Raw genomic sequence first — 24,893 nt, forward strand, 5'->3', positions numbered from 1 at the left:
TTTCTACATACGAACAGATACAGAGGTAAACTTTAGTTAAAAAATTACTTGTGAGACAAAAATGTACTCACAAGATGTATCACTGGTTTATCTTTATAGTTAAAAAAGAGAGATGATTTTTAATTGTGCAATTAATTTAATCACAAACACAGTTTTACTTATGCAGTCATTTGATTTTTTTTTTTAGTTAATAATTTTATAAGTACAAAAAATTATAAGAAAATTCAGGGTACTTTATTTATTCATTATTTTATTTTTTATTTTTTGATTAATAGTATTGTAATTTTTTTTAGTCTATAGATGCTCGATATATTTTTTGAAAGTTTAATTGGTTATAAGATATATGTTTATATTTTTTCAGTTTAGAAGAGAAATTGATTTTTTATAATTATTTTTAATTGTTTGAATACATAAAGTGTCGATAGAAAAATTTCAGCAAAAGTGATTGAACGAAGATAGAACAATTATTAAAAAAAAAATAATAGAATTAATTTTTATTAAAGTGGGATAATTTATTTGTTTAACAGTTCAAAATAATCGTTTGAAACAACAATCGTGAAAATATTTATAAAAAATTCACACGAAACTAGAGATAAATGAAAGCTTAAGAAATTGATTAATAATAAATTTCTCACTCTTGTATGATTTGTCATCGAATATTTTGATTATTTTATAAATAAGTCTTAATTACTTGTCATGATTTATTCTTTATTTAATTATTTATTTAAATTGTTCAATGAAATATTATTTAACAGGAACATTATAGAATTTTTATTTTCATCATCTTCGTCATCATTCAAATGATTGTTATAAAGTATGATTTATTTATAAATATTATCGTTATGATCATTATTTTATTAACATTATCATTCTACCAGTATTGATTTAAACTCAGCATCATGTTCACAAATAAATAATTATCTAATTATACATAAGTAGCGCATTAACAAGACACACTTGTTATATTTATTTATTACAAATAGCGAGCATAAAAGGTGTCAATCATGAAAAAAATAATTTGTTTTATATAAATATATAGAAGATGAAAATAATTACAATGAAAATATTAATATATTTAAATCTCGCACAATCTTGACACACAAGTGTCAAAATAACGTCCTAGTCATATTATCTATACATACGTACAATTATACAATACTTTTTTTTCACATAATCATTGTTAATTAATTAATTAAATCCATTAATTAGTAAATTAATGTTGTATTTAATGAATTAATCATTGAATGATTTTGTAGCAATACAATATTTAATTATATCAGTTTGTTTTCGTTTAGTTATTTTTTTTTTTCATGAATTTTTTTTTCGGTAACGAATGACAGGCATTTAGTGGCGAGACAACAATTTATACCCCTTCTTTATTTTATTCACTTCTCACTTACTATACATACATACTTTTGGAGAAGGGGATTCGTCGTCATTCTTCTTTCTCTAAGAATTATTTTTGGAAACGACCAGACGTCTTCGCCGCCATCCGTTCTCGAAAGCAAAATTACAAACGTTGTTGTGAGAAAAAAATTCTTTTGCAAATTTGTCCTGTCTTCTTTTCTCCTTAATAATTTTTTTCATTTTTTTTTTTTTTTGTTTTACAAAAGCTTGCAAGCAATTTATATAAATAATAATAAATTTACATATTTATCAGTTTTCTAAACGGTTTACAATGAAAATTACAGATGTATATAAAGCTCGTAGACATGCATTTATACATTTACATTCTGGAAAATTGTCAAAAAGACAGAAAAATATAAAATCATAAATTGTGACAATTTTACGTTGAAAAAATAAACGTATACAAATATATAATATATATAAATATCTATATATTTATATTTTTTTTTTTATACTCAAGACACTGGAAAGTATCTAAATCACTCTAAATCGCACATAAATCATTCGCACGCAACATCAATTACTGGAACAATGATAATGCAATGAAATTTTAATAATAATATAATAATTATTACAATTATAATTAATTAATTAATATTTAATAATAAAGAAATTATTGACATTACGTGGAATTATGTAACATCCAGGTTTTCTCAATAAATGTAGATAACAATAATAATAAATAAATTATGTACAAAAATTTAGTTGAATCGTAATATTAAATATAACTAGAGGGGCTGAAGGAAAAAGGGGTTTCGCGGTGTAAATGTGTCACCGCCGACACAGCATTTCTCACTTTCCTCCATGTTTCATTGTCTAATTTCTCATTTTCCCTGGGCTTTGTACGCTGTAATACGACATAATCCAGTTACATCGGTGCTAAACCGTTTGAAATTTCATCTCATTGAATAATTATTTTTTTTTCAACTTTTAATAATAATCTTGATGAAATAATAATTCATAATTCAATATGAAAGACTTGGTTTAAGCGTATCATCTTCAGGGAGAAAGAGAAAATGTCAGAAAAAAAGAGGAATACATAATTGATAATAGTCTATTATTTTAAAAAATTTCATTTTTTAATTGGTTTAGTCAAAGTCTATATTATCTTTTTGTATATTGTGACTAAACTTCGGTGGCGAGGGTTGCCGCGAGTGTCGCGTCATGCCTATAATGATCGTCTATAACATAAACACCACAACTACTCTCGGAAGCACTTCCACCACTGTCCGTTATTGGCCTCTTGAGTAGTGCGGCTTCAACAGTGCAACAAGAGTCGGACGTGCTACTCGAAAACATGGACGTCCTCTTAGAGTCTAATACACCTACACTAACACCAATGTCTTTGTCTTTTTGAAAGTGATGCGATGCACGATGAGCCGCAGCTTCAGTATTTAGTTGCTTCGGTGTCCTTGATCTGCCGTCAGACATGACGGGTTCAGGTTTGTAGCCACCACACGAGATATCATGACTACCATCAGTTTGAAAAGATGAATCAAGATCATCTCTTACACTGGTATTGTTGACGCTTTTGCTAGCTGTCCAAGTATTTTTAATCATATGTGAGTCTCCAGCTCCAAGGGAGCAAACACTACTGCCCCCACCGGCCATTCCAAGTGAACTGTGACCAGTAACAGCTGTTCCCACACCTAAAATACCTCCTTGATGTCCACCGACCATGCTAACTGTTGAATTTCCACAGCTAGAAGTGACACCTCCACCAGCACGTTTACTTAAACTGCTATGAACGGCATTTCTTTCATTTTGAAGTCTTGCCTCTTCATCTGCACGTGCTTGTTCTCTCTTCTGGCGACGTTTCATACACATGACAGCTAGAGCGGCCACAAGAACGAAAGCCGGTACAGCTGTGGATAATGTAGCAATTACTACAACATGTTCAGTTGTTAGTCCAGCATCTCTTGCTTCAGCAGACGGTCTAGAAAGATTTCCAGACCAAGAGCTTGCTCCTGATGGTGGGATACCAGCATTTCTGCTAACTGATGTGGATAATCGAGGTATAATTAACCCAGTATCTTGCTCACCGCATGTATCGCCGCGCCATCCGTCTCTACACTCGCAAAAAAATCCATTAACACGATTTTTACATGTCCCACCATTGTGACATGGTGCACTTTTGCACTCATCAACGTCTACACTGCAATCTTTTCCAGTAAAACCGGGCTTACATGCGCATTTATAATCATTTGTTCCAGGTATACATTTTCCACCATTAGCACATGGCTTAGCTAAACAATAATCCACTTTATCTTGACATAATCGTCCAACAAAGCCTGGAACACATTGACATCGGAATCGATTGACCATGTCGATGCAGGTGCCACCGTTTAGACATGGATCTCCTTGGCAGTCATCAACATTTATCTCGCAGCGTTCACCAGTGAAACCACTTGGGCAGGTGCAACGATAATTATTCAGCATGTCAGTGCACGTGCCACCGTTTAAACAGGGATTCGGTGCGCATTCGTTTACTTGAGTCTCACAGTCTGGACCAGTATATCCTGCTGGACATTCGCAAACATATCCTTTAGTAGCATCATCCACGCAAGTAGCATCATGATGGCAGGGTGAGTCTCTGCATGATTTTGAACTAATTTCACAGTGACGACCTCGCCATGATGTTGGACAAGTGCATCGGTAACCAGTAGTCCATTCAGAGGATACATTAGTGGTAACGTGGGATTGATGTACTGTTCTGGTTAAGTTGTTCACCATGCTGCATTGACCACCATTGAGACAGGGTTGAGAATGACAATCAGAGAGTGGAGTTTCACAGTCAGTACCAGTGAAGCCTGGCGCACAAGAGCAGGTGTAAGATCCTTGGCCGGTGTTGAAGCAGGTGCCACCATTCAAGCATGGCTTGTGATTCGTGCAGTAGTTTAGATCTTGGTTACAGAATAGGCCACCCCATCCTTCTTTACACAAGCAATCCCATGGTTTTTCGCAAGTACCATGGAGACAACCTGGATATCTTACGCACTTGTCGCAATAGGTTCCAGCCCAGCCGGGATTGCATCTGCAAAAAAATTCATAATTGAAGATTATTATCGGGTTCATCAATTTCTTCATCAACTAAAGTCATGTCAAAAATTATTTCAACGACTTTGAGCTTTCTTAGCCATGTAATCAATCATGATAGAATCTTTTGATAAGGCTTCTAAGAAACGTCAGAGTCGTTAAAGTTGATTTTTAATATGTCAAATTAAACTTTGATGCTTTTTTCGGTAAATAAAAAGAATGTAGAGTGCCTTAGAGAGTGGCATCATGGTGATTTCAAGAGATACCTAAGAAAGAAAGTTGAAAGATATGTTCAGAAAGTTATCAGCAGCGATTTAGTAGTGATGTTGAATAACTCAAGCGAAAAAATCTTAGAATAAAAAATGTGAAACAAAATTTGAAAGGGGGGAAATATATATTTTAAGCAGATATTTAAAGTCATCCTCAAAAACTAAGCACTCAATGTTAATTAAATGATTTTTGAGTAGTAGTACATAAGTGGCATGGAAGATGCAGTAAAGTTGATAATTTCCAAGTAATTAAGGATCTGAGGATAGGATTTAGGTGCAGAGAATGGAACAGAGGTGGATAAAGATGCAGGATGGTAAAGGTAAACTTGAAAGATGAGAGTATAGAGGTGTAGTGGGAGAGTAGAAAGGAAGATGCGGGGAAAAGAGAAGGAGGATGTGGTGGTCGGCCATTGCGTCGTCCGCAGAGAACTTGAAAGCGAAGGGAACGCGAGATGAAAGACCGGCGGGCGACGGTGGTGAGGTTGGTGAGGGCTGGAGAGTAGGAGAGGAGGTCGAATAGATGGAAAAAGGAGGAGGTGAAGGTTGGAGTAGGAGGAAGGAAAGAGAGAAGATCGCAGGGATGCCAGACGAGTGGCGAGTGGGGGATGAGTCTTGGAGTAGTGTTCCCACGGTTCGAGCCACGGCACAGCCGCTCAGTATGCGGGTCAAGGAAAGGTTACGGGCCTGTCACGCGGTTGTGTGAGTGCGCAAGCGCGTCCTACCCACTAATACACTCCAACCATCTCCATACTTCTGATACTACCGTCCTCACATCACTATATACCATTAAATCCCGTATTCCTCTGCTTCCTCTATACTCTTCATCTAGCTCCTATCCATAGCTACCCTACGTCTATGTATTCGCCCATTCCCTCTTATATCTTTGTTCATACATACACATCCACGACAACTGAAACACCGCAAAATCATCGTCCACAAGACTAGGAAGCTCTTGTTGAACCTCGTGTCAAACCTCGTGTTCAATTCCGTGCCAAACCTTACCTGAACACTACACTAGACTACACCGGATAGATTCTAGCCTTCAAACACCACTCTACATATGTATTACGCGCAGAAAATTAACAACGCAAGGATTCCTAACGTATATACTATACTTATTAGTCAGATACATCATGGAATGATGCTAAAATATTTGCAATTTTACTTATTTATAGAACTCAATTCTTTCTATCGTTCATTTCTTTTTTTGATGTCCAAGGATTTCATATAGCAAGAATCTAATGATGTACAGTTAGATATTATCATTTTTCATTAAATGAATTCCTCTTTTTTTTCTTTCTTTCTTTCTTTAAAATTCATTAAGTTTATCGATTAGAATATTAGCTGATGATATTTAATCTCCTAACTATTACAGTTATTTTTTAATTATTTTTCTACCACAACAAATAGCTGGTAAATGTTGTGGAAAAAAATTCCTTTTCAGTAAATACATTCTAATTGGTATATAATAGTTGCTAAAAAAGGTATACAACAACAATTTAGATGTAAAAGATTGTAGTTAGCTTGAAGATTAATCAGTATTCAGTTCCTACACTTTGGTCTGCTGTCGTCGACGATACCCTCCGAAAATTTCAATCGCGACCGTCGTGCACCGACGCGATTCTTTCACGTAATTCGAATGGGGACCAATCCCAAGCATCGACTACTCTGCTCCCACGGTATTCACTTGTGGTACATCGTCTATACACATTACATATATACGTAAAGGTTAAACGAACGACGAATTTACGGCACGTACTTGTTCTGCGAAACGCCAGGGGCACGTCGACTCCCGTTTCCGCATTGCTTCTTCCTTTTTTTTTATTTATTTATTTATTTATTATTATATTGTTATTTCATTATTTATTTGTTTCAAATTTAATCTATAAAACAGATAGAAAGAATTTTTATTGATAAATTTGATTTAATATATCCTGCATCGGTTTTTGTTTGATGTTCTTTTATTCCTTATTATTCTTCATATTTGACATTTTATTCTTCGTCAAGTTTGCCATCTTAATGTCCACAATTAATTTGTAACAATTAACCTCGCCCGGAGCATAATTGTAAAATTGAATTAACGCTAAACCTCGGTTTCAATTTGTATACTACATGAGATTATTTTTTTTTTTCTTTCGCTTCTTCTTCTTCTTCTACTTCTGATGGTTAAAGTAAGGGTCTTAATATAATTCTTTCCATACATATATACTTGCTTTCTCTTCAATCCCTCTCGACTTTTTGATTTTCTTTATACATTTACATCAACGCTTTAAGATTATATCTGCCTTTCACCTTATTTCATACAAAGAAAAGTATATTACGTCAACTGCAAAAGTCGTTTTTTTGAAGACGAGAAATTTTTTTTTATCAATTCACTGATGATTACGTTTGATCGAATTCTCATTAAAAAAAATTATACCACAATATGATAATTATTTTTTTCGATAATAATTCATCATTAAAATGGGTAATTTATTTCAACAAAATTATTTTGAAATCGAAAGTTTTATTATAAAAACAAAAATAATATCTTTTGAAAGTGATCTTGATCAAAGAAAAAATTATTATTAACAATATACAATTGTTTAATCATATCCAATTATTTATAACAACATTTCATTAATATCTATTGAATATAATCATAGTAATGATCATTTAATTAATTGAAGTCATTTTTAATTGTTTATAACCAATAGACATTTTGTAAAAAAAAAAATTATCGATCAAGTAAAAAGTGTTCTAAATTTTTTTCTGAAATAATATTCTTTCAAAAGAATTTCATTATTACTTAATGAATGAATTTTCTTGAGACTATTGCAAAAATGAGAATTCTATTCACATTGTAGGAAATAAATGGTCATTTGAATGATTTTAATGGAGGTGTGTATGTAATTAAATGCAGATAAAAAATTAATAAATATAGATAATATATATATATATAAAAAAAGTGTAATAAATAATACGATATAGTGGGAGAGAAAGAGAAATGAAGGATATGCAGGTTGCACACATTACGAAAGCGCAAATATTATGTCTGCGTTATAAACTCGCCGTTTGAGATTCCGCGAGTAGTCGGATCTCTTTCTTAATTCACAAAGTATTTATTTACGTATGTTAAGAAAGAGAAAAAGAGAAGGAGAGAGATTGGAAATAAAAGAGAGTAAAAGAGATACTCAGATATTGAGTTTTAAATGTCAGACAATATACAAAGAGTACTGGAGAGCAGTTGAGAGGATATTATAGAAAGAATTAGAGTATATATATATTATGATGCATATGTGCGTGTATTGTATATTATTGAAAGCTTTGATTATTTATTTATATATCATCTCTAAATATAAATGAATAATGAGAATAAATTTTCAAGGCTTTTATACTGATTACTTACGTGCATTCATTAGGTTGACTGCAGTGCCCATGTTGTTCATTGCATCCAGGTAAGCAGCGTGCTAAAATATAAAAAATCCGAGATTAAGAATCATGATTACCATAATAACAAAAAAAATTATATTAATAATAATGTTGAGTTAATTGAAAAAAAAAAAAAACCATTCTCTTGCTATTTTTCATTTATAATGAAATCATTAACTGTCAAGGTGTTAAAGCATTTGAAAAATATTTTCCAATAAAATATTAATTACATGATAAAGATTATTATTAAAAGTTAAATCGTTAATTAATGAGCCAATTATTGAATTAAAAAAAAAAGAAAAAAAAAAGAGTGTTATTAAAAAAGATTTTAATTACTAATAAATCTCAAGGTCTTTTAGGTAATAAAAATTATTTATCTCTTTGCTCTGAGAATTAATTATTTCAATTATCCATAAAAATTCGTGTACAAGAAATTTGAATGTGTATACATGTAAGTCGCGAAGCAACGCGATATGACATACATAAATCACGAAAAAAGAAATTTAAAAAAACCGTCCAGTCTGAAAATATTGAAATATTAGGGCACAGCGGGTTTATTGGCTTGTAGCCATATGGCATAGGCATGCAATAGTTTGCTTAAGTATCGTATGTATCAAACGAATAAAGAATAAAAATAAAAACACGAGAGATTTGTTTCAAAATAAATGAAAATTACTAAAAAAAAAAAATTAGTATTGCAAGTCCTAAGGACACTCTCCCTTATAGACACAAAATATTCCCAATGTTATTTTTCTCTTCTCTCAGTGGAGAATCACTGCAGGAGAGTAGAATAAAGTGCGTATCACAAGCCTACTAACTACACCGAATTTAAATTAATCGACGACGGATCCACACGAAGAATTTTATAGTCACTGGTGCCTTCCAGTCACGATAACATCTTCCGAATGGGGTTGAAGGTGTGCTTTATGCTTTACCTTGTTTGCAATGAAGAAAGAAAAAGAGAGAGAGAGAGAAAGGCAAACACGTGTGAAGAAGAATAAGGAACTAATACTTCTTCTTCTTCTCCTTCTTCTTCTTGAGTTGAAGTCAAATAGTTGTGGAAGAAAAAAAAATAGTAACTAAAAGTCTACATGAGCATTTGTATTCAGTATAATAGATCCTATAAAGCTTATAAGCTAAACGCATAATAGTTAATACCAACATACGATTCTGGTATAAGAGAGATCTCATTCGTTCTCTCTGCTTTGCACGTACGTTCCTACTGCTCGAATAAGCAACAAGGTATTTATAGTCCGTGACTCTCTGGATCGACGCCGAAAGGAATGGCCAAATCCCAGGGATTCCTCAATCCTGATACGAACTAAAGGAATAAACGCCATTTGCCGAGCTAATCGCAGAGACTAACAAAAACTATAAAAAATTCTCTACAAAAAACCTCCATATTTCTTTATTCTTCCTTTGATATCTACCTTTGCTTTTATATTCTTATATATCCCACGTCTAATTCCTGGTATCTTTTATTTTGTTTATTCTACGTATTTTCCTGCACAATTTGATGGAAATTTTATGCACTGTAATCAATTTCACTTGATTTTAAAAAAATATTGATAATTATTTTCAACGTTCACTTTCTAAATAAAATTACTCATCAATTATTCAATATTTACGAAAATAATTATGATAGTTTATGAAGAAAATTTTTTTTTATTTAATAAGAAAGAAAGTTAAATAATTGTTGCTCCAAAATTGATTTTTTACAGATAATTTATTTGAATTGATAAGTGTTAGAAAAAAAAAAAAAAAAATATTTGAAAAGTGTAAATTCATTGTGTAGGAACTAGACAAAGAAAATTTTTGCAAGCTAGTAAACTTGACCTCAAGTAACTCGTAGATTTAGTTAGAATGAAAGGGGACATTAAAATTAAACTGGTGATGGTCGTCTCGTAACGGCCTTATCGATTTTTATTTTTCCTCCCCACAATTTTGAATGCTTTCTCTTTCTCTATACACTATCTTGCAGGTCAACAATTATACAACGATTGTATGAATAGCATGGTGCTCGAGGCATACCACAGGGATTCTTTCAAAGTATATACATGAGACCGAAACAAAAAAAAAAAAATAGGAGCCGTTGTATAAGCGTAGCGTAGCGAAGAGGATTCGCCTTTTCTTCATTCTTTACCTGCATCAGGACAAGTCCGCGCAAAAGCTACAACAAGGTCAGGGGGCATCAGGTACGTCGCGAGTCAACGTCCAAAGAAAAAAAGAAAAATAGAGGGAGAGAGAGAGAGAGAAGTGAATTGCTAAGTCTCGTGCAGCTGTTGGTTAAAGCACCCGACCAAGCAGCTGTCGAGGGCAGCCCTGGGCCGCACTGCAGCTGCCTTGTTCTCTAACTCACTTTGCCTCTATCCCCAACCATACAAGCACACATGAGAAAGAGAAGGATAAAAAGGACTAAAAAAATAAAAAATTGTCACACCCTTAAATTCACCCCTTGATCGAAACCTCTGATGATTAAAAGTCCATTTCACTACTGGACTAGACTATTTGGTCGGTTGGACTTTATTCGCGGTTCTAATGCAACGGTTTCAACCCATTAGAACTATCATAATAAATCATCAATGTTCAAAAAAATTCATAATAGCTACAATGATAGAACGAATCAAAAAAAAATTATTTGGGGGTTAAATTTTTGTTATGCAAATAAATGTTAATTTAATTAATGAAAAAAAATTTTTAATATTCGCAATAAACTATTTTGATGTTCAACTCAAGATGTTGATAAGTTTAAATACATAGTGACGTTGGATTGATTTTGAGAAAATTCTTACTTTCTGAATCCAAAAAAGATTCCATTGCAATTATTAAAAATTTTGATTTTATTATTTAAGAAAAAAAATTACTTCTTCACAGTAAATTTTATTCTCAGTGTAGTTAAAGATGATTATTTTGACGGGGGAAAAAAAAATCTAGAATTGAGCTTTATGAGTGTGTGTGTGGTTAGTAAAGTTGTGCAAGACAATAATGTTTTTGTTAATGAAAATAATAAAGTATACTAACGGGTGTTGCAATAATCGCCCTTCCATCCGGACAGACAGACTCTTTCACCGGTCGGACTACAGCTGTAATGTCCGAAACTGTCGTCACGTGGCCTGCAGAGATTCTCACAACCCTTTCCATAGTAGTGTGCACTGCAGGTCGCCCTGTATTCGTACACCATACGCGCATGAGCGCTACGATGTTCATCCTCGGTCCACTCTGTTCCAACATCAAGCCATCGCTGGGTCGTCAACCTTGTTATGAGAACTTTTTCTGCAACATCAACAAGTCATTAACATTTATCTAATATTATGAGTAATATCATTATCATTATTATTATCAATATCATCATCTTGTTTATTATTATCATTATGAGTCTTTATATTTCTTGGTCATATTTTTATTAATCTCTTGCTATTTTCACAAATAAGAATAACGTTCATCTATAACCTTTTGAACTGTTTCAGTAATTAATTATTCATTTACATCCGAACATTTATATTTTAATTAGAATTTCATACACAGACGTTTTTCTTCTAAATATTTACTATCTGGTTTTATCGTTGAAAACTTTTTAATTTCATCTTTACTATGCTTTCTTTTTTTTTTTATCTTCCTTTATATTAAAGCCAACTTCAATAAGCTTTGTACTTTTATTAATAAAAACGAGATATTATTTTTTATGATTTAATAGAGAGAAAATTTAATTAAAAATTTTTTTACAATCTAATTAATGAGATGGAAATATTTTCCAGCACGTGTTATTATTGAAATTCCGGTTGGGGAAACTACTGTTGATGTTGGACAGTTATTGGTATTGTTGATGTTAGGAGAGTATTGACAGCATAATTATAGATAACATTGAGGAATAAAAATGAGGGAAAAATGTGTCAATTAGTCATAAGACATGTAACGTATTGGAAGATGGATAAAAAGAAGATGTTGAGGGAGACATGACTGCTGCACCCAATAATCGATGAACATCGGTCCCGCACTGGCAACAGACCGGACGCTCGTCCGCTATTGCTATATACTCTGCCGACGGTGCGCATCCGGTAGAAAGAAGAGTACGTACAAATACACATCCACATGTACATGGAGATCCAAGTAAACTCGGTGAATTCTCTGGGAAAGAGAGGCGGGTATTTGTAATTTTCATTCTTTGCCCAATTTTTGTTTTTATTTCTTATTTTATCACTTCACTTATACTATTTCTTGTTCTTTCTTTCTATACAGCAATACAACACTAGTTGATAGCAGGTAATAAGATGTGCTCCGTTATATATATCCCGTGAAAAGTAAAAGCACCGAGATATACAACACTTTTTTTATGTATCTATATATAATATAAGTCGAAAAGAAGTAGAGAAAGAAGAAGAAGAAGAAGGAGCCCCCGTAAAATTACGTCTGTTCTTCTCTTGGGTTCTGAAAATAAGAGAAAGAGAAAAGGATCATTTTCGCCTTGATGGCGTGCCCGAAGATACTTAAAGTCATTTTCTCGTTCTTTCTTCAACAGCGTCTTCTCAGAAGGCAAGTGCCAGAGCTACGAAACAGCTACAAAACAGCAATCTGGCTACCGACCACTTGAACTGACTCCAACTTAACGTCTGGACTACTTGATTTCACTCACGCCAGCCTACAGATTTGCCTTTAACTATATATCTACGGGGATCAATGCTTTATTCCTTCCTAGATAATGTTGTAATAATAGTTATACTAATCATCATAGTAATAATAACATCGATAAGAATAATTTTGTTAATAATAACTCTGATGTAAACAATAGTTCAACAATTTTAAATTCTTATTCTCCAACAAACACACAGATTAAATAAATTTCTCAGATAAATATTTAATTACTCATATGCAGTCTTGAGATGAAATATAATCATCAGGTAAAGAGAGAGAGAAAAAAAAATTTTTTTTGTTTGTCTAGGGAAAATATTTTGCTTATATCAATATTTAATTCTCATTTTTTTTCTTGCTAATTTTTTAGTGTATTTAACTGCAGAAAATTTTTTTTCTCAACTTCTCATTAGGAAGTAATTATAATGGGGTCGATTTTCGAAAGCATATTAAAATATTTAAAAATGAATGTATGTACGTACAAATGTACGTACGTATTTTTTTTTTCGTTTTTGATATCTCGAGCCACTTTTTTTTTTATAACAAAAACATTGTAAAATACTTATTGAGTGATTAATATTATTAAGAACTGAGCTCAATATCAATCTGGCTATTAATAACTTCACATGACTCTAAATAATTATATATTGTTTATAATAACAGCAATTTAATATAAACAAAAAAAAAACTAAAAGATGACAGGATTTTTCTTAATAAAAACGGTGAAATATGCATTTTTGTAATAAAAAAAAAAAATAGAAAAGGGTAAAGGTGAAATGATTAAAAGTGATTTTTTGTCTGAAAATAAGCAGAAATGAATAATTGAATGAAAGAAATGAAGAAGCTTAGAGAGTTTAAAACGATGGGAGAATCGCGCATCGCGTGCCCTATTATATATAGTCTCGTATTAATTCGACGGATGAAAGAAGAGAAAAATTTGGGGGTTCGCAGGTGTAGTAGGCGAGGCAGGTAGAAAATGAGAAGAATGAACAGGAGGCGAAGAAGGGGGCCCCCGATTGTGAGAAAGGAAGCAACAGCATCCGAGCAGTAAGCCCAGCAATAAAGGGCTCGTTTCGACTGGGCGATATTGCGTGCTCGTATTTTTACGTCCGCTCTTACATCTTCTCTTTTATCATCTATCTCCCTCAATCTTGAAAGAGAATGAGACAAGAAATTGGTGCCTGGTTTTTACGGAAGCGCCTGATGGAAACATACGCCTTTTCGTTACTACGGAAATTTTACAATTAACATAAAACTAAATTTTAACATTGCTATAAAAAATTTTTTTTTATTTTACTTTTCTCAAGTGCTTATCAAACACTTCCCCCTTTTTTTTATTCCACCATTTTCCACTAGAATAAATGCCTTGAACTTTTTTAACTTCATATTTATGGTTGCTACTATAAACTTGTGGAACTGTTCAACATTAACTCTACAGCATGGAAGAAGCAGGCATTTTTTAATTAAACAATTGAGTCTGGTGTTGAATAAAAAACATGGTCAAGTTGAACTGAATGGGTAATTCACCCTACACTTCATGTAAAACCTCTCGTTATGAAACAAATGGGATTCCCTTGTATTGCTACTTTTTTTTTTTTTTTAGTTTTATGCATATACATGTATATAAAGGGTGTCGCGTTACCCCAGTGTCGTAGATAGCTACTATAAGGTTACACAGGAAGGAAACACTAGTGCTTTATGGTATATACTTGCACCCACATCTTTTTGATCCTTATTCATTCTCGGTTGACATACATAACACTACTACGATCATGTACTTGCTACAACTTTTCTTGTTTCCTCTCTCCTTGATGTTCATTTTTTTATACCTTTTTATAGTCATTTGTCACGTCCAAAATCGTCTCCACCTTCCAAGTTTTTTTTTTTTTATTCAAACTAACCCCTCAATCTCCAACTGCAGCACTTTTACTCCCTCCAAGGAATCCCTTGGAGATATTGTGAGGTTGTTCTGAGAATATTCATCCTGACCATACCTTCTTGGTCCATTATTCATCATCTAGAATTTCCCGTTAATTACTCACAACTTGTTCGACTAATTTTTCAAGTTTTTCTGGTAAAAGTGAATGTCTTTTTTACGACTCTTAACTCAAATATTTTTATTTTTTTACGACTTTTTATTAATAAACCTCACCTCTATCATTCCCAGAACTTTTAATTCACTTTTTGTGTTTCAAGACGTTTTCATTCCAAGAATTTCAAATTTAATTGAACATTTTCTCAACATTCTTGATTTGAATTTATTGGTTTTACTAATTCATCAAAAATTTCATTCGACAAGCAAGAAATAAAGGAAGTGATAATCATGATAGAATTGATGGGATATTTAAAAAAGGTCTAGACTGGATCCAAGAACAATCTTTTTTAAGAAATCAAAGAAAGGGATAGATATCTGGTGAATATATCGTGCATGTCCGGAAGTAGCTTCCTCGCTTGCACGATTCTATTCGTTGCTAAGGCACTGCTTCTTCTTTCAAGCAAGCATTTCTTTCTTATTTTCCATCTCTTTTCAACTCTCTAACTCTGGCTTGTATGTCCAGCTCTCAAGACGTTGGCTTGCCAGCAGCATAGCACAGCTAACTCTGAGCTGTAAATTCAAAGTGGGAAACTTTTCCTTGTAAGAACCAAGTACGCCATGATCGAGGTCATGACACTTTATTTAGCAGGAATTCCCTGGTTATTTAACCATCTTTTACGTAAGACTCAACAAATATTTACTGACTCATAATGCATATCTTACATTTCTCTTAGACAATAATTGTTTTTTAATTCACATTAACTATTTAATTAATTAAGAAAAAATTTCCAGTGCTTACCAGATGATGGATGTGTAGAGTTTTCAGCATCATGATAGGCTTCGACTATTAATGAAAAAGTACCCTGCAATGAGAAGAAAAAAAATAATTGGTATCATTAAAGACAATTAATGAGAAAAATGAATAATGTATTTATTCCAATTGTTTGCAAAGTTATGCATTTATTTATTTAATTTCATGGTAAATTGAGTAATTAAATATTTACTAATGTATAAATGGGGTTAAAAAGGGGCACACGTGGATATATTGCTATCGTGATTGTTGTCATGATCAGATGAGAAATGGAATTTTTCCCTTAGCGTGACCGAAGGGAAAAATTACTGCAGTGATAAATGCAATCTTGTATATTTAATTATTGAATGTCAAGCTAGTGTATAACACGACACACGAGATTACACACAACGCCGTTATGTTATTTAAATAATAAATGCTAATAAGAATGCTCATGATAATGATAGTGACATAATGACCAAGTTTAAAAAAAAAAAAAAGGATAATAAATAAAAATTTGCAGCAGCACATCGTATTAAAAATCATATCAATATTATCATAACGTAACAGCAACCTTCATGAATTTTATATAAAGACATTCATTATCTAATAGACCATCAGGATGAATGATAAATGGAATGAGACATCAAAAAGCTAGATGAATAAAAAATAGTCAGGCATGAAATGACCTTCATTAAAAGATTGATAAATCATTTTCTGTAGTGATTCAATTAAATAATTAATCATCATTGATATTGATACCATTATTTCCTTATAATTTTAATTTTAAATAAAAAATATTTTGTTTAATATTCCATGATATGGGAAATGGATGACAAATAATTTAAATAATGTTTTTTTAGCACATTATTCAACAGAAAGACAGAGAGTTATTTTTTACTGTGGTAACCAGGAGAGAGAGAGAGAGTAATTTTAACGTGATTTTATTATATTTTTTGTAAATGCATGTATATATCTGACAGGTTGTGTATTTTAAAGCTTGTGTATTTTAAAGCTTGAAAAGTATGCAGACACGATTGTATTAGACTTGAGAAAAAAATAGGTGGAGATAAATTGCTGAAGAGACGAATGCCACCGTGATCGCCCTAGCTAATTTATTACGGGGATTGGTATTGGAGCGGCAAAAAGTATCTGAACAAACTCCAACACTTGAGGGGAACAATGTTGCTTCCAGCATATGTATATATATACATTTTAGGGAACCAACTTACTTCTCTTTTATTGTCTGTGTTTAATTTTGAGAATCATCATCACAATCAGTTATATATCTGCAGTAGTTTTAAACGTGTTAGGGTTAAGAGTGGAGAATGAACAAGCAAGATAGACTGTTGGTGTGAGTGAGAAAGAGCTAGAAAGTTGCAACGAAGGTATATGTTTGTGCGGACGGATGAAAGGCAAAGAGAAGAGAGGCACGAGAATGAATTGAACGCGGGAGAAAGAGACGAGGCCGGGCGCAGCTCACTCAGGAGTCGGTTCCCACGGGTTATGTCGGCATACCTCCACCAACACCATCACCACACACTTGTCTTATTCTTCTTCTTTCACGTCTCCTCATCTCTTCTTTCATGATTACACACATACACGAACACTCGCGTGCTATGTAGTCCACTCTGTAATCGCGACTATATCGTATATGCATTTATTAATCATCACGGAACCGTCACAAGCAGAGCAAAAAGTCACCAGCTGATAGTAAATGCAAGAAATGACATGAACAAACCGGTAGCAAACGAGTTGATTATCTGTACCAATCCTATACCCAATCTTTCTCTCTTCATTTCCGCATCACTTCTATATTTATTTGTATTCAGTTTCCAATCAGGGCTTGTTAAAAAAATTATTATAACAAGAATACTTTGTGTTGAAGAAAAAAAAATGATTTGAAAAGAAAGAAAATCTGATGAAAAGAATTTTTTGTGCATTCTTTTTTATATGATTAATTAATTGAGGATTTAAGAAGAAATAAAATATCAAAAGTGATGATTTTTCTTTTGAGAGAAAAATAAACAAAAAGAATGATAAAGGTCTCTTACTAAATGCCACGTGGTTTATGATGTAATTAATTGAATATTTAGCTGAAAGAACGAAGAATGAGATGTGAAGCGTAGGTGTATAGTAGAGCTGTTGAAATAAAAAATAAAAAAAGAATGAATTTTCGGCTACGAATGGATGAATGGTTTCAACGATGTATAGGATATAGTATATAGAACTCTCAAGGAACGTTTAGCATAAATTATTAAGAAGTAGACGTAACCTGCTGAAAAAGATATAACCATGCATATTTTTAGAGTTGGAATTGTTTGAGGCAAAGTTTGAAGCAATGAAGTGCACGCAAACAGTATAAGAGTTAGACCAAATGACTGAAATGACTCAATAGCTCGTCAAAGACATAAATAAATCATCGCAAATTGCTGAGCTTGGTACATTGAATTAGAAATAACTTTTCTGCTGTCACCAATATTAATATAGCATATCAATTTTGCTATTAAGTATCTTTATCATGATTTTGATTAATCTACCATTTTTATCATAAAAAGACTTGAGAGTAAATATAAATACTTGGTTCTTTTTTTAAGAGTCTAGGATACTGTGATGAATAAAAAAAAATAATAATAGAAGGGATGCTGCTGATGGTCCAAGAGGCGCCATATGGGTTAGCAAATTAAACTCTTGGCTAGTCTTTTCTGCTAGTGAGAGCTAGATGACGGGTTCGACAGGAAGGAAAGCGAGAGTGAATCTATTGGGACTTACTAAAGTATACTCTAGTAGTAGAGTAGTCTAGAGACCATCTGTCATTGTCTCACACATAACATATCTCACGATATGTTCAGCAGAAACAAGTGTGCTTGTCTCTAGATATATATTCTTCTAGCCATCTGTTACTTGATCTACAATATCTACATCTAGAATATTTTATCTAAACGTTTTTTCACCATTTCAACAACCCTCTGTTATTTTTTTTTTTAAATTATATACCGTGCTACTTTCCACTTTGCACCCTCTTTTGACACCTTTAAAAATATTCACATTAGTTTTTATCAACATGTGTTATTATTTCAGAAAAAAAAAATAAATATTCAATGGCATAAAAAAAGAATAATAGTAATTAATAAAATGACACTTACCGGCCAAGAAAAGTCGAAGGGGAACCTGAGGGGGTTGGTAAAACTTGGCATTGAAATATCAGGACTGAGATTAACAACATTTCCACCAAGCACAGGTGTTACTACGTCACCATACGTGCATGGTGTGGTCGTGTCGATTTTAGCTTGGTACTGCTTCAGGCAAACTCGGAACCTTGTCTGGCACACTCCTAAACACTCGTTGTTCTTCGAACTTCCTGAGCAACACTTTCCTGTATTGTCCTTTCCGTATTCGTTGACGAATGACTTTAAACGTAACTCGAACACGCCCGAGGCATTCACCTGGAATTAGTATTATTAAATATTAAACATCAATATATATTCACATCAATCTTATCATTTATTCTCTCTTGGTATCTCAATTGAATTTCAATTTAAACTTGAATCTTCAAAATAAAACATAAGAAAAAAATTTTGATCAAAGCCATCAATTAATTATCTATTCATGTTATCGTTATCGTTAATTACTTTATTATTTTTTTAAGTTCTTTGACTAATTAAAACATTGATCTTGTGGGAATTTATTCAGCTAGAAGAATAAAAGTATTTCATTGAATTAAAAGTTTAGTTGGTTTCATTTGATAGTGATTAAAAAAAAAAAAAAATAATGACAACAAATGTAATTAATTGAAATAATGTACTGATTGAGTAAAATTCCAACGGATTGGTTGATTAAGATTGAAATAATGGTGACAAAAAAGGGGGGAATAATAATGATAATAATAATGATAATGATAAAAAGAGGATCCCTCCGAATTAACGCGACGGGAGTCAACTGACGGGTACGCAATTGGTGCACGTGCTGTCCCCCACGAATATTTTCTTACATATGGGCTTTTTTTCTATCTCCTGCCATGCAAGCACGAACAGGCAGATTTACAGAAAAAAGTAAGCAAAATGAGTTAAATAAAAGCCATAAATAAATTTAAAAAATATATATAAAGTCTATGCTTTATAGTTATCTATATAACGGTCGGCAACGGTTTATTTAAAGTAAATAATCATTAATTTTTAATTATTAAACATTTTATATTTTATTTCTTGACGTTCAAACACGCGAAAATTTTCTTTAATATAAAAACATATAAAATCAACATTTTATTTCTTTGAAACCTGTCTCTAAGGATTAGTAGTCACATATTTGAAGTGAAAAGCTTTATAATTAATTGTTTATGATTATAAAATGTAAAACTATCGTTAGTATAAATTTCGTCATGTTTCTTGCCATGAAAATATGTATAGAAACACTTGAGAATTTATATAACATTAAAAATATTTATATTTATTATTAATACTAAAAATTAATTAATGGTTTCTATCAAATTATTATCTTAATAATCTATTTTTAATCATGAAAACATTTTAAGCAAGTTATTTATGTGAATAATTTACTATTATGTTAGGAATTAAAACTATTCTACAAAGAATCTAGTGGATGTAACCCACGTTTATCTAGCAATGAAGTGAGCAAGTTAACAAGAACAATAAATTATCAAATTAAAGGGCAAAGGGACAAAAAAGAGAAAGTAAAGATTTCATTGACTTTGATTAAATCACGTATAATCTATTTTAACCGTCATAAAACGACGGGAAAAAGTCCTTCTGTTTTTGAAGAATTTGTACTTTAAGCGTACTTGAGTCTATTTCTGGAGTCCGAATGGTTTCGGAGTATTTATGGATGTCCCTGGATTATTTTTCTCATTCATTATACTAATAATTATTACCGTTGAACTTGAAATTTTAGACGAAAAAAAATGTTTTAATAATAATTAGTGATAAATTTAAATAAGGGGGACGTAAAAATAGATAAATAGTAAAGTAAACGTAAAATATAATGTATATATAAAGACGGCGAAGTTAGATAAAATTAAAAAGACATAAGATTTATGTACATTCAAAATAGTTTGTTGTCTTAATCTCGTTGGCACACGACGTTGTTCAACAAAAAAAAAAATAAGTAAATAATCTTATAATTCATTCAAAGGGATTTTCTGTCAACTTTTCTTTGTCAACTGCAGCGAAAACCGATCAAATATTTGTTTAAATAAGCTTTAACAGCGTTTAAAGGTGTCTGGAAACGCTTAGGATAAAGATTAATGCCAGATTTATCATCAAAAATGATGCAGTGTGATGAAAAATAGGATTAGGCATCACTGAGATGTATATAATGAGACTTGGCTCTTTAGAAAATGGAAGCAGAAGGTTTCAAGAGCACAGATAATGCATGAATGGATAATTTAAATGACATCGTATTGGCTTGTTAATCGTATAAATGGATTATAAAGTATCTGAAATTAGAAAAAAGAATGAATAAATAAAGGTGAACAAGGTGAAAATAGCATAAGAATGAAACTTACTGCTCGGGGTGACGGTAAAAGCACGACGGCGACCGTCCACACTAGCATCGCTGTCCACATGTTGTGTCAAAAGCTCTGATTAGATAGAGCTTCTCCGATGTTTACGTCGCTACGCGGTACAATCGCGTCGTACAACTCGCGTTGTTACCTCCTCTTTGAGGCAATTAATACTCGATGCACAGCCATAAGGGCTTCCTAACCAACTCCTCTCTCTTCTTGTGCCTCAAAAACTCTCGTTTATCAACTCTTGCCTTAACCAATTTCACTATTATTATCACTGCACTCTGATTATTACCAATATACTCGTATCAATTTCACACTTTCAACATATTTACACTTAATCCATTGATCCTGAACGAAGTGCCAATGAATAGTAACTAGAAATTCTTCGATTCTGATGTTGGCGTCTCACGCTTCTGATCTTTAATATTAAATGTTGGTCTCTCTTGCTAATTCTCCTTTCCTTTATACTTTGACTTTGGAATTTTTTGTTGTTGTCGAGAATAATTTGTCTTCAAATTAAGATAAACAATTAATTGTATTCCTGTACACTTCCCACAACAATTCACGGCGACAGTACATTGTTGTCATCATTTAATTGTTGTAAAAATTTTCAAAGGTATTTACAGGTACCGGGTTGAGTTTGCGGAGACATAAATAGAAGAACACACAATCATCACACACGGCAGGTCGCGCACTGGCACACTGAGTTGATCTGAACCTCCGGTGTAACGAGATGACTCGCCTGTGTCGTTCCCCTATTTCCCCTTGACCCCCTCCTTGCCAACGAAAGCTGAATCAAGAGTGGGGATATACACCAAGTCGAAAGAGTCAAGGATTTGACAGAAGTGAGACAAAAATATATAATTTTTTTAATTTTTATAAATAAAAAAATTACTTCAGTTATGTTTAAAAATAATAAGTTACTTTTTGAGATTTTTTTGCCAACGAAAATACAGAACCGTTAGGAAATGTCTTTCCTAGAAAGCTTGAAATAATATGACTGTAGACAGAAAACACAAAATACAAAGCTATAACGACTGTTGTTGTCTACTACTTAAAAAGCCAAACATCTACTGGCATTCAAACAACAGTATAAATTCAGTCTTTTCTTCCTTTTTTTCGTCAAAAAACTCTTGACTTTTCTATTTTTTATTCCTGTTTTCCGTCTTGTACTGTTGCTTCTCCGGCTTCTTCTCCCAATGCCACTAGTACCACTCAGCGGATTAGCACAGAACTAAAAAAAAGTTATCCTCAATCGGAAACACAACACTCTATATCATTTTACAAAGTTTGATTCAAATTCAAATTTACACACGACACAATATTGTTTTACTAATCATACCACAATAAGCACACTTAAATAAATAAATAATCCTTTCTTTAATTAGTTTTTAATAAAATTATAATAATACAAGTAATCCTTAAAATTGGCCACAAGTTGTTTATAACACACGCGGGCTATTGGAATGACTTGAAAATGCTAAGTACAACGGCTTCAACAGCTACCCTTGTCTGTACTCGACTGGAGGTATTAACAGAACGGCACCCCTACTTATAATGGCGGTTCTACGGGGCCCGCAGAGCACCAGTGAGCAAGAAAGAGATATGGTTTGATGGAGAAGGGGAAGGCCGGACTGAGGGGTAGAAGTTATGATGCTACGACATAGTACGTAGACTGGAAGCCGAAAAGCCTGGTGGTAGAACGAAGGAGGGGCCTCTTGGGTAAGCTTGGGTTGATTTCGAAGGGGGAGAGGTGAAGAGAGACCTGAGGGAGGCAGCTGCAGGCCGGCTGCACGCGTCAGCCACCCTATCACTACGTATATGTAAGTATGTATGTATATTACAGCAATGCTACTTTTAAATATGTCGTATCTCTGTCTTTTTATCGTACATCTGTGGTAATAGTGGCTATACCTATCTCTCTTTATTGTGTATTTGATCCTCACAGAGTACGGCCAACCAAATGCCTCACTGAATGCTCCACTGAACGCTCGACGCATACACGCACTTTCATCGTCACCATAAACTCGATCTGATCCCGGCACGCGCCGCATGCCACCTTCCTGTGACGTCACCACTTTACTCTGCTTCTTTTTCATCATGCAGGAGAGTCGAGGAGTAAAAGTATATACAGAAGCTCTCCAACGCCACGCGCCCAGAAATTTACACGTTCACTTATGACATACAGTAAGTATACTAAATGATTTCAATCTTTTGTTTTATTATTATCTTTTATCAGGAAATTGCACTAGTTTATGTTTGGATGCCTTCTCTTCATTCAATGACGAATCGTATTTTTGTTTTCATCTGTAATGTTTGTTTTGAAAACATTTGATCGCAGTAGAAAGGTTATATCTTATTTCGATTCAATTAAAAGAATTTATTCAGATGAAGATTTCTAGTTAATTATTGAATTTTAATTAATACAGTTTAATTAGTCTATTTTTTGATTAAAAGAAGAAACTTTTACCTTGATTAATGGAATATTTTTATCTACTAATGAATTAATCACACTCTAATAAAACTTGTGACTAGAAATCCGCATTTTATTGCACAAATTTCACATTTATTTTACTAAGAATAAAATTATTATTTTATAGCTTCTTTTTTTAATAAATAAAATAGTGAAAAAAATTATTTAGTAATTATTCAAAAGGAAAGAAATATATTTTTAATTTAATGTTTTGATTTTTTTTTTAGCAAAAAAAAATCTGGAAGCCTTGTATACAAAATATTGACCATATTGCCAAGATTTATATACATAATCGATTATTGTTTTCATGTTATGCATCATCATTCACTCGGTTTTTTTAGTTTCATATCTAAAAAAAAAATTACGAGAACAAAAAGTGTATAGTATACTTCCGGTTATGAGGTGGTTCAACAGGTCAGACCAACAAGGGGGCCATATGGAACCACTTCCGGCGAGCTCTTACCACCGAACGAATACATACAATATATGGATCATGCATCATTCGACATCAACTCTTGACTTTCATGCAATTTTGCATGCTTTAATCTTAATCCTTTGAAGCCTAAGATCGTAAAAGGTAAATTATGTCTCCAAATTAAAAAATATTTTTATTGTATTAATTATTATATTATTGTTAATACAGAATAATTGTTTTTTTGTTACAGAAATGTTACATGAGGCTACAAAAGGTTAACAAGAATAAAAAAATTTTTGCAACGAACAATAATTAACCCATTACCTCCCAAGGGTGCAAATAAAAACATATTAATTGATTTTATTGTTAATAACAATTACAAATACATTCAAAAAAAGGAAAGGTTGGTAAAAAAAATTGATTATTTTCAATATTAAAAAAAATTAAAATTGAAATATTGCATTTACACAACGATGGATAAAGATGAGTTAAAAAACTAACATAATTTTTCTATCAAATACAGTCTGACGTTGATTTATATCCTTGGAAGATAAAAAATAAATATGTGAGGGGTAAAATAGGACAGAATGGATTTTGACAGTTGACCAAGTGAGACATGGGAGTTGATGAACTGTTAAACGTTTTACCCTATATCCTATTTTTCCCTGAGTCTCCCCTACATAAACAAGTAAGTATGAAGCAATTGATCGAGGTCAAGCGCGGCACGTGAGACCGTCACGCGACTTGCCCGCTCTTTTATCGAGTCATTCATTCATGCTTGCGTAAGTCTTTTTGCATCAGCGGCTGGTGCGACACTACGTTCATATATAAATTATATAAAGACATGCACTTGACTTGTACAGCTATTTCAGCACTTAGTGACTTATCTAAACGATTAATATCATAA

At 32.6% G+C, this 24,893-nt stretch overlaps 1 protein-coding gene and 1 long non-coding RNA gene across 2 annotated transcripts; one reads left to right on the forward strand and one right to left on the reverse strand.

Annotated features, from left to right (window-relative positions):
- Positions 1 to 1,284: 1,284 nt before the first annotated feature.
- Delta (neurogenic locus protein delta) lies at positions 1,285 to 23,274 on the reverse strand. The gene is made up of 6 exons (XM_035091898.1): positions 21,096 to 23,274; positions 18,721 to 19,020; positions 15,584 to 15,647; positions 11,145 to 11,396; positions 8,101 to 8,161; positions 1,285 to 4,441 (listed from the first exon to the last, which is right to left on the reverse strand). Exons 1-6 carry the CDS (start codon positions 21,153 to 21,155, stop codon positions 2,533 to 2,535), a joined length of 2,646 nt encoding a protein of 881 aa, XP_034947789.1. The 5' UTR covers positions 21,156 to 23,274; the 3' UTR covers positions 1,285 to 2,532.
- Positions 23,089 to 24,676, forward strand: LOC118072203 (uncharacterized). Its single transcript, XR_004690989.1, has 4 exons — positions 23,089 to 23,285; positions 23,799 to 24,148; positions 24,237 to 24,389; positions 24,510 to 24,676. It is a non-coding gene; the product is annotated as an uncharacterized lncRNA (long non-coding RNA).
- Positions 24,677 to 24,893: the final 217 nt, after the last annotated feature.

Source organism: Chelonus insularis, unplaced genomic scaffold (assembly GCF_013357705.1).
Source record: "Chelonus insularis isolate UGA/USDA-ARS -01 unplaced genomic scaffold, ASM1335770v1 contig_88_pilon, whole genome shotgun sequence".
NCBI lineage: Eukaryota > Metazoa > Arthropoda > Insecta > Hymenoptera > Braconidae > Chelonus > Chelonus insularis.

What these genes read in the sequence shown, in the direction of transcription:
- Delta (XM_035091898.1), bottom strand. Translation starts at nt 21,155, where the DNA reads ATGTGGACAGCGATGCTAGTGTGGACGGTCGCCGTCGTGCTTTTACCG. An exon ending in CTCTACACATCCATCATCTG is followed by an intron (nt 11,397 to 15,583) that starts GTAAGCACTGGA and finishes TTGATGTTGCAG; the next exon opens with AAAAAGTTCTCATAACAAGG. An exon ending in AGTCAACCTAATGAATGCAC is followed by an intron (nt 4,442 to 8,100) that starts GTAAGTAATCAG and finishes ATTTTTTTGCAG; the next exon opens with ATGCAATCCCGGCTGGGCTG.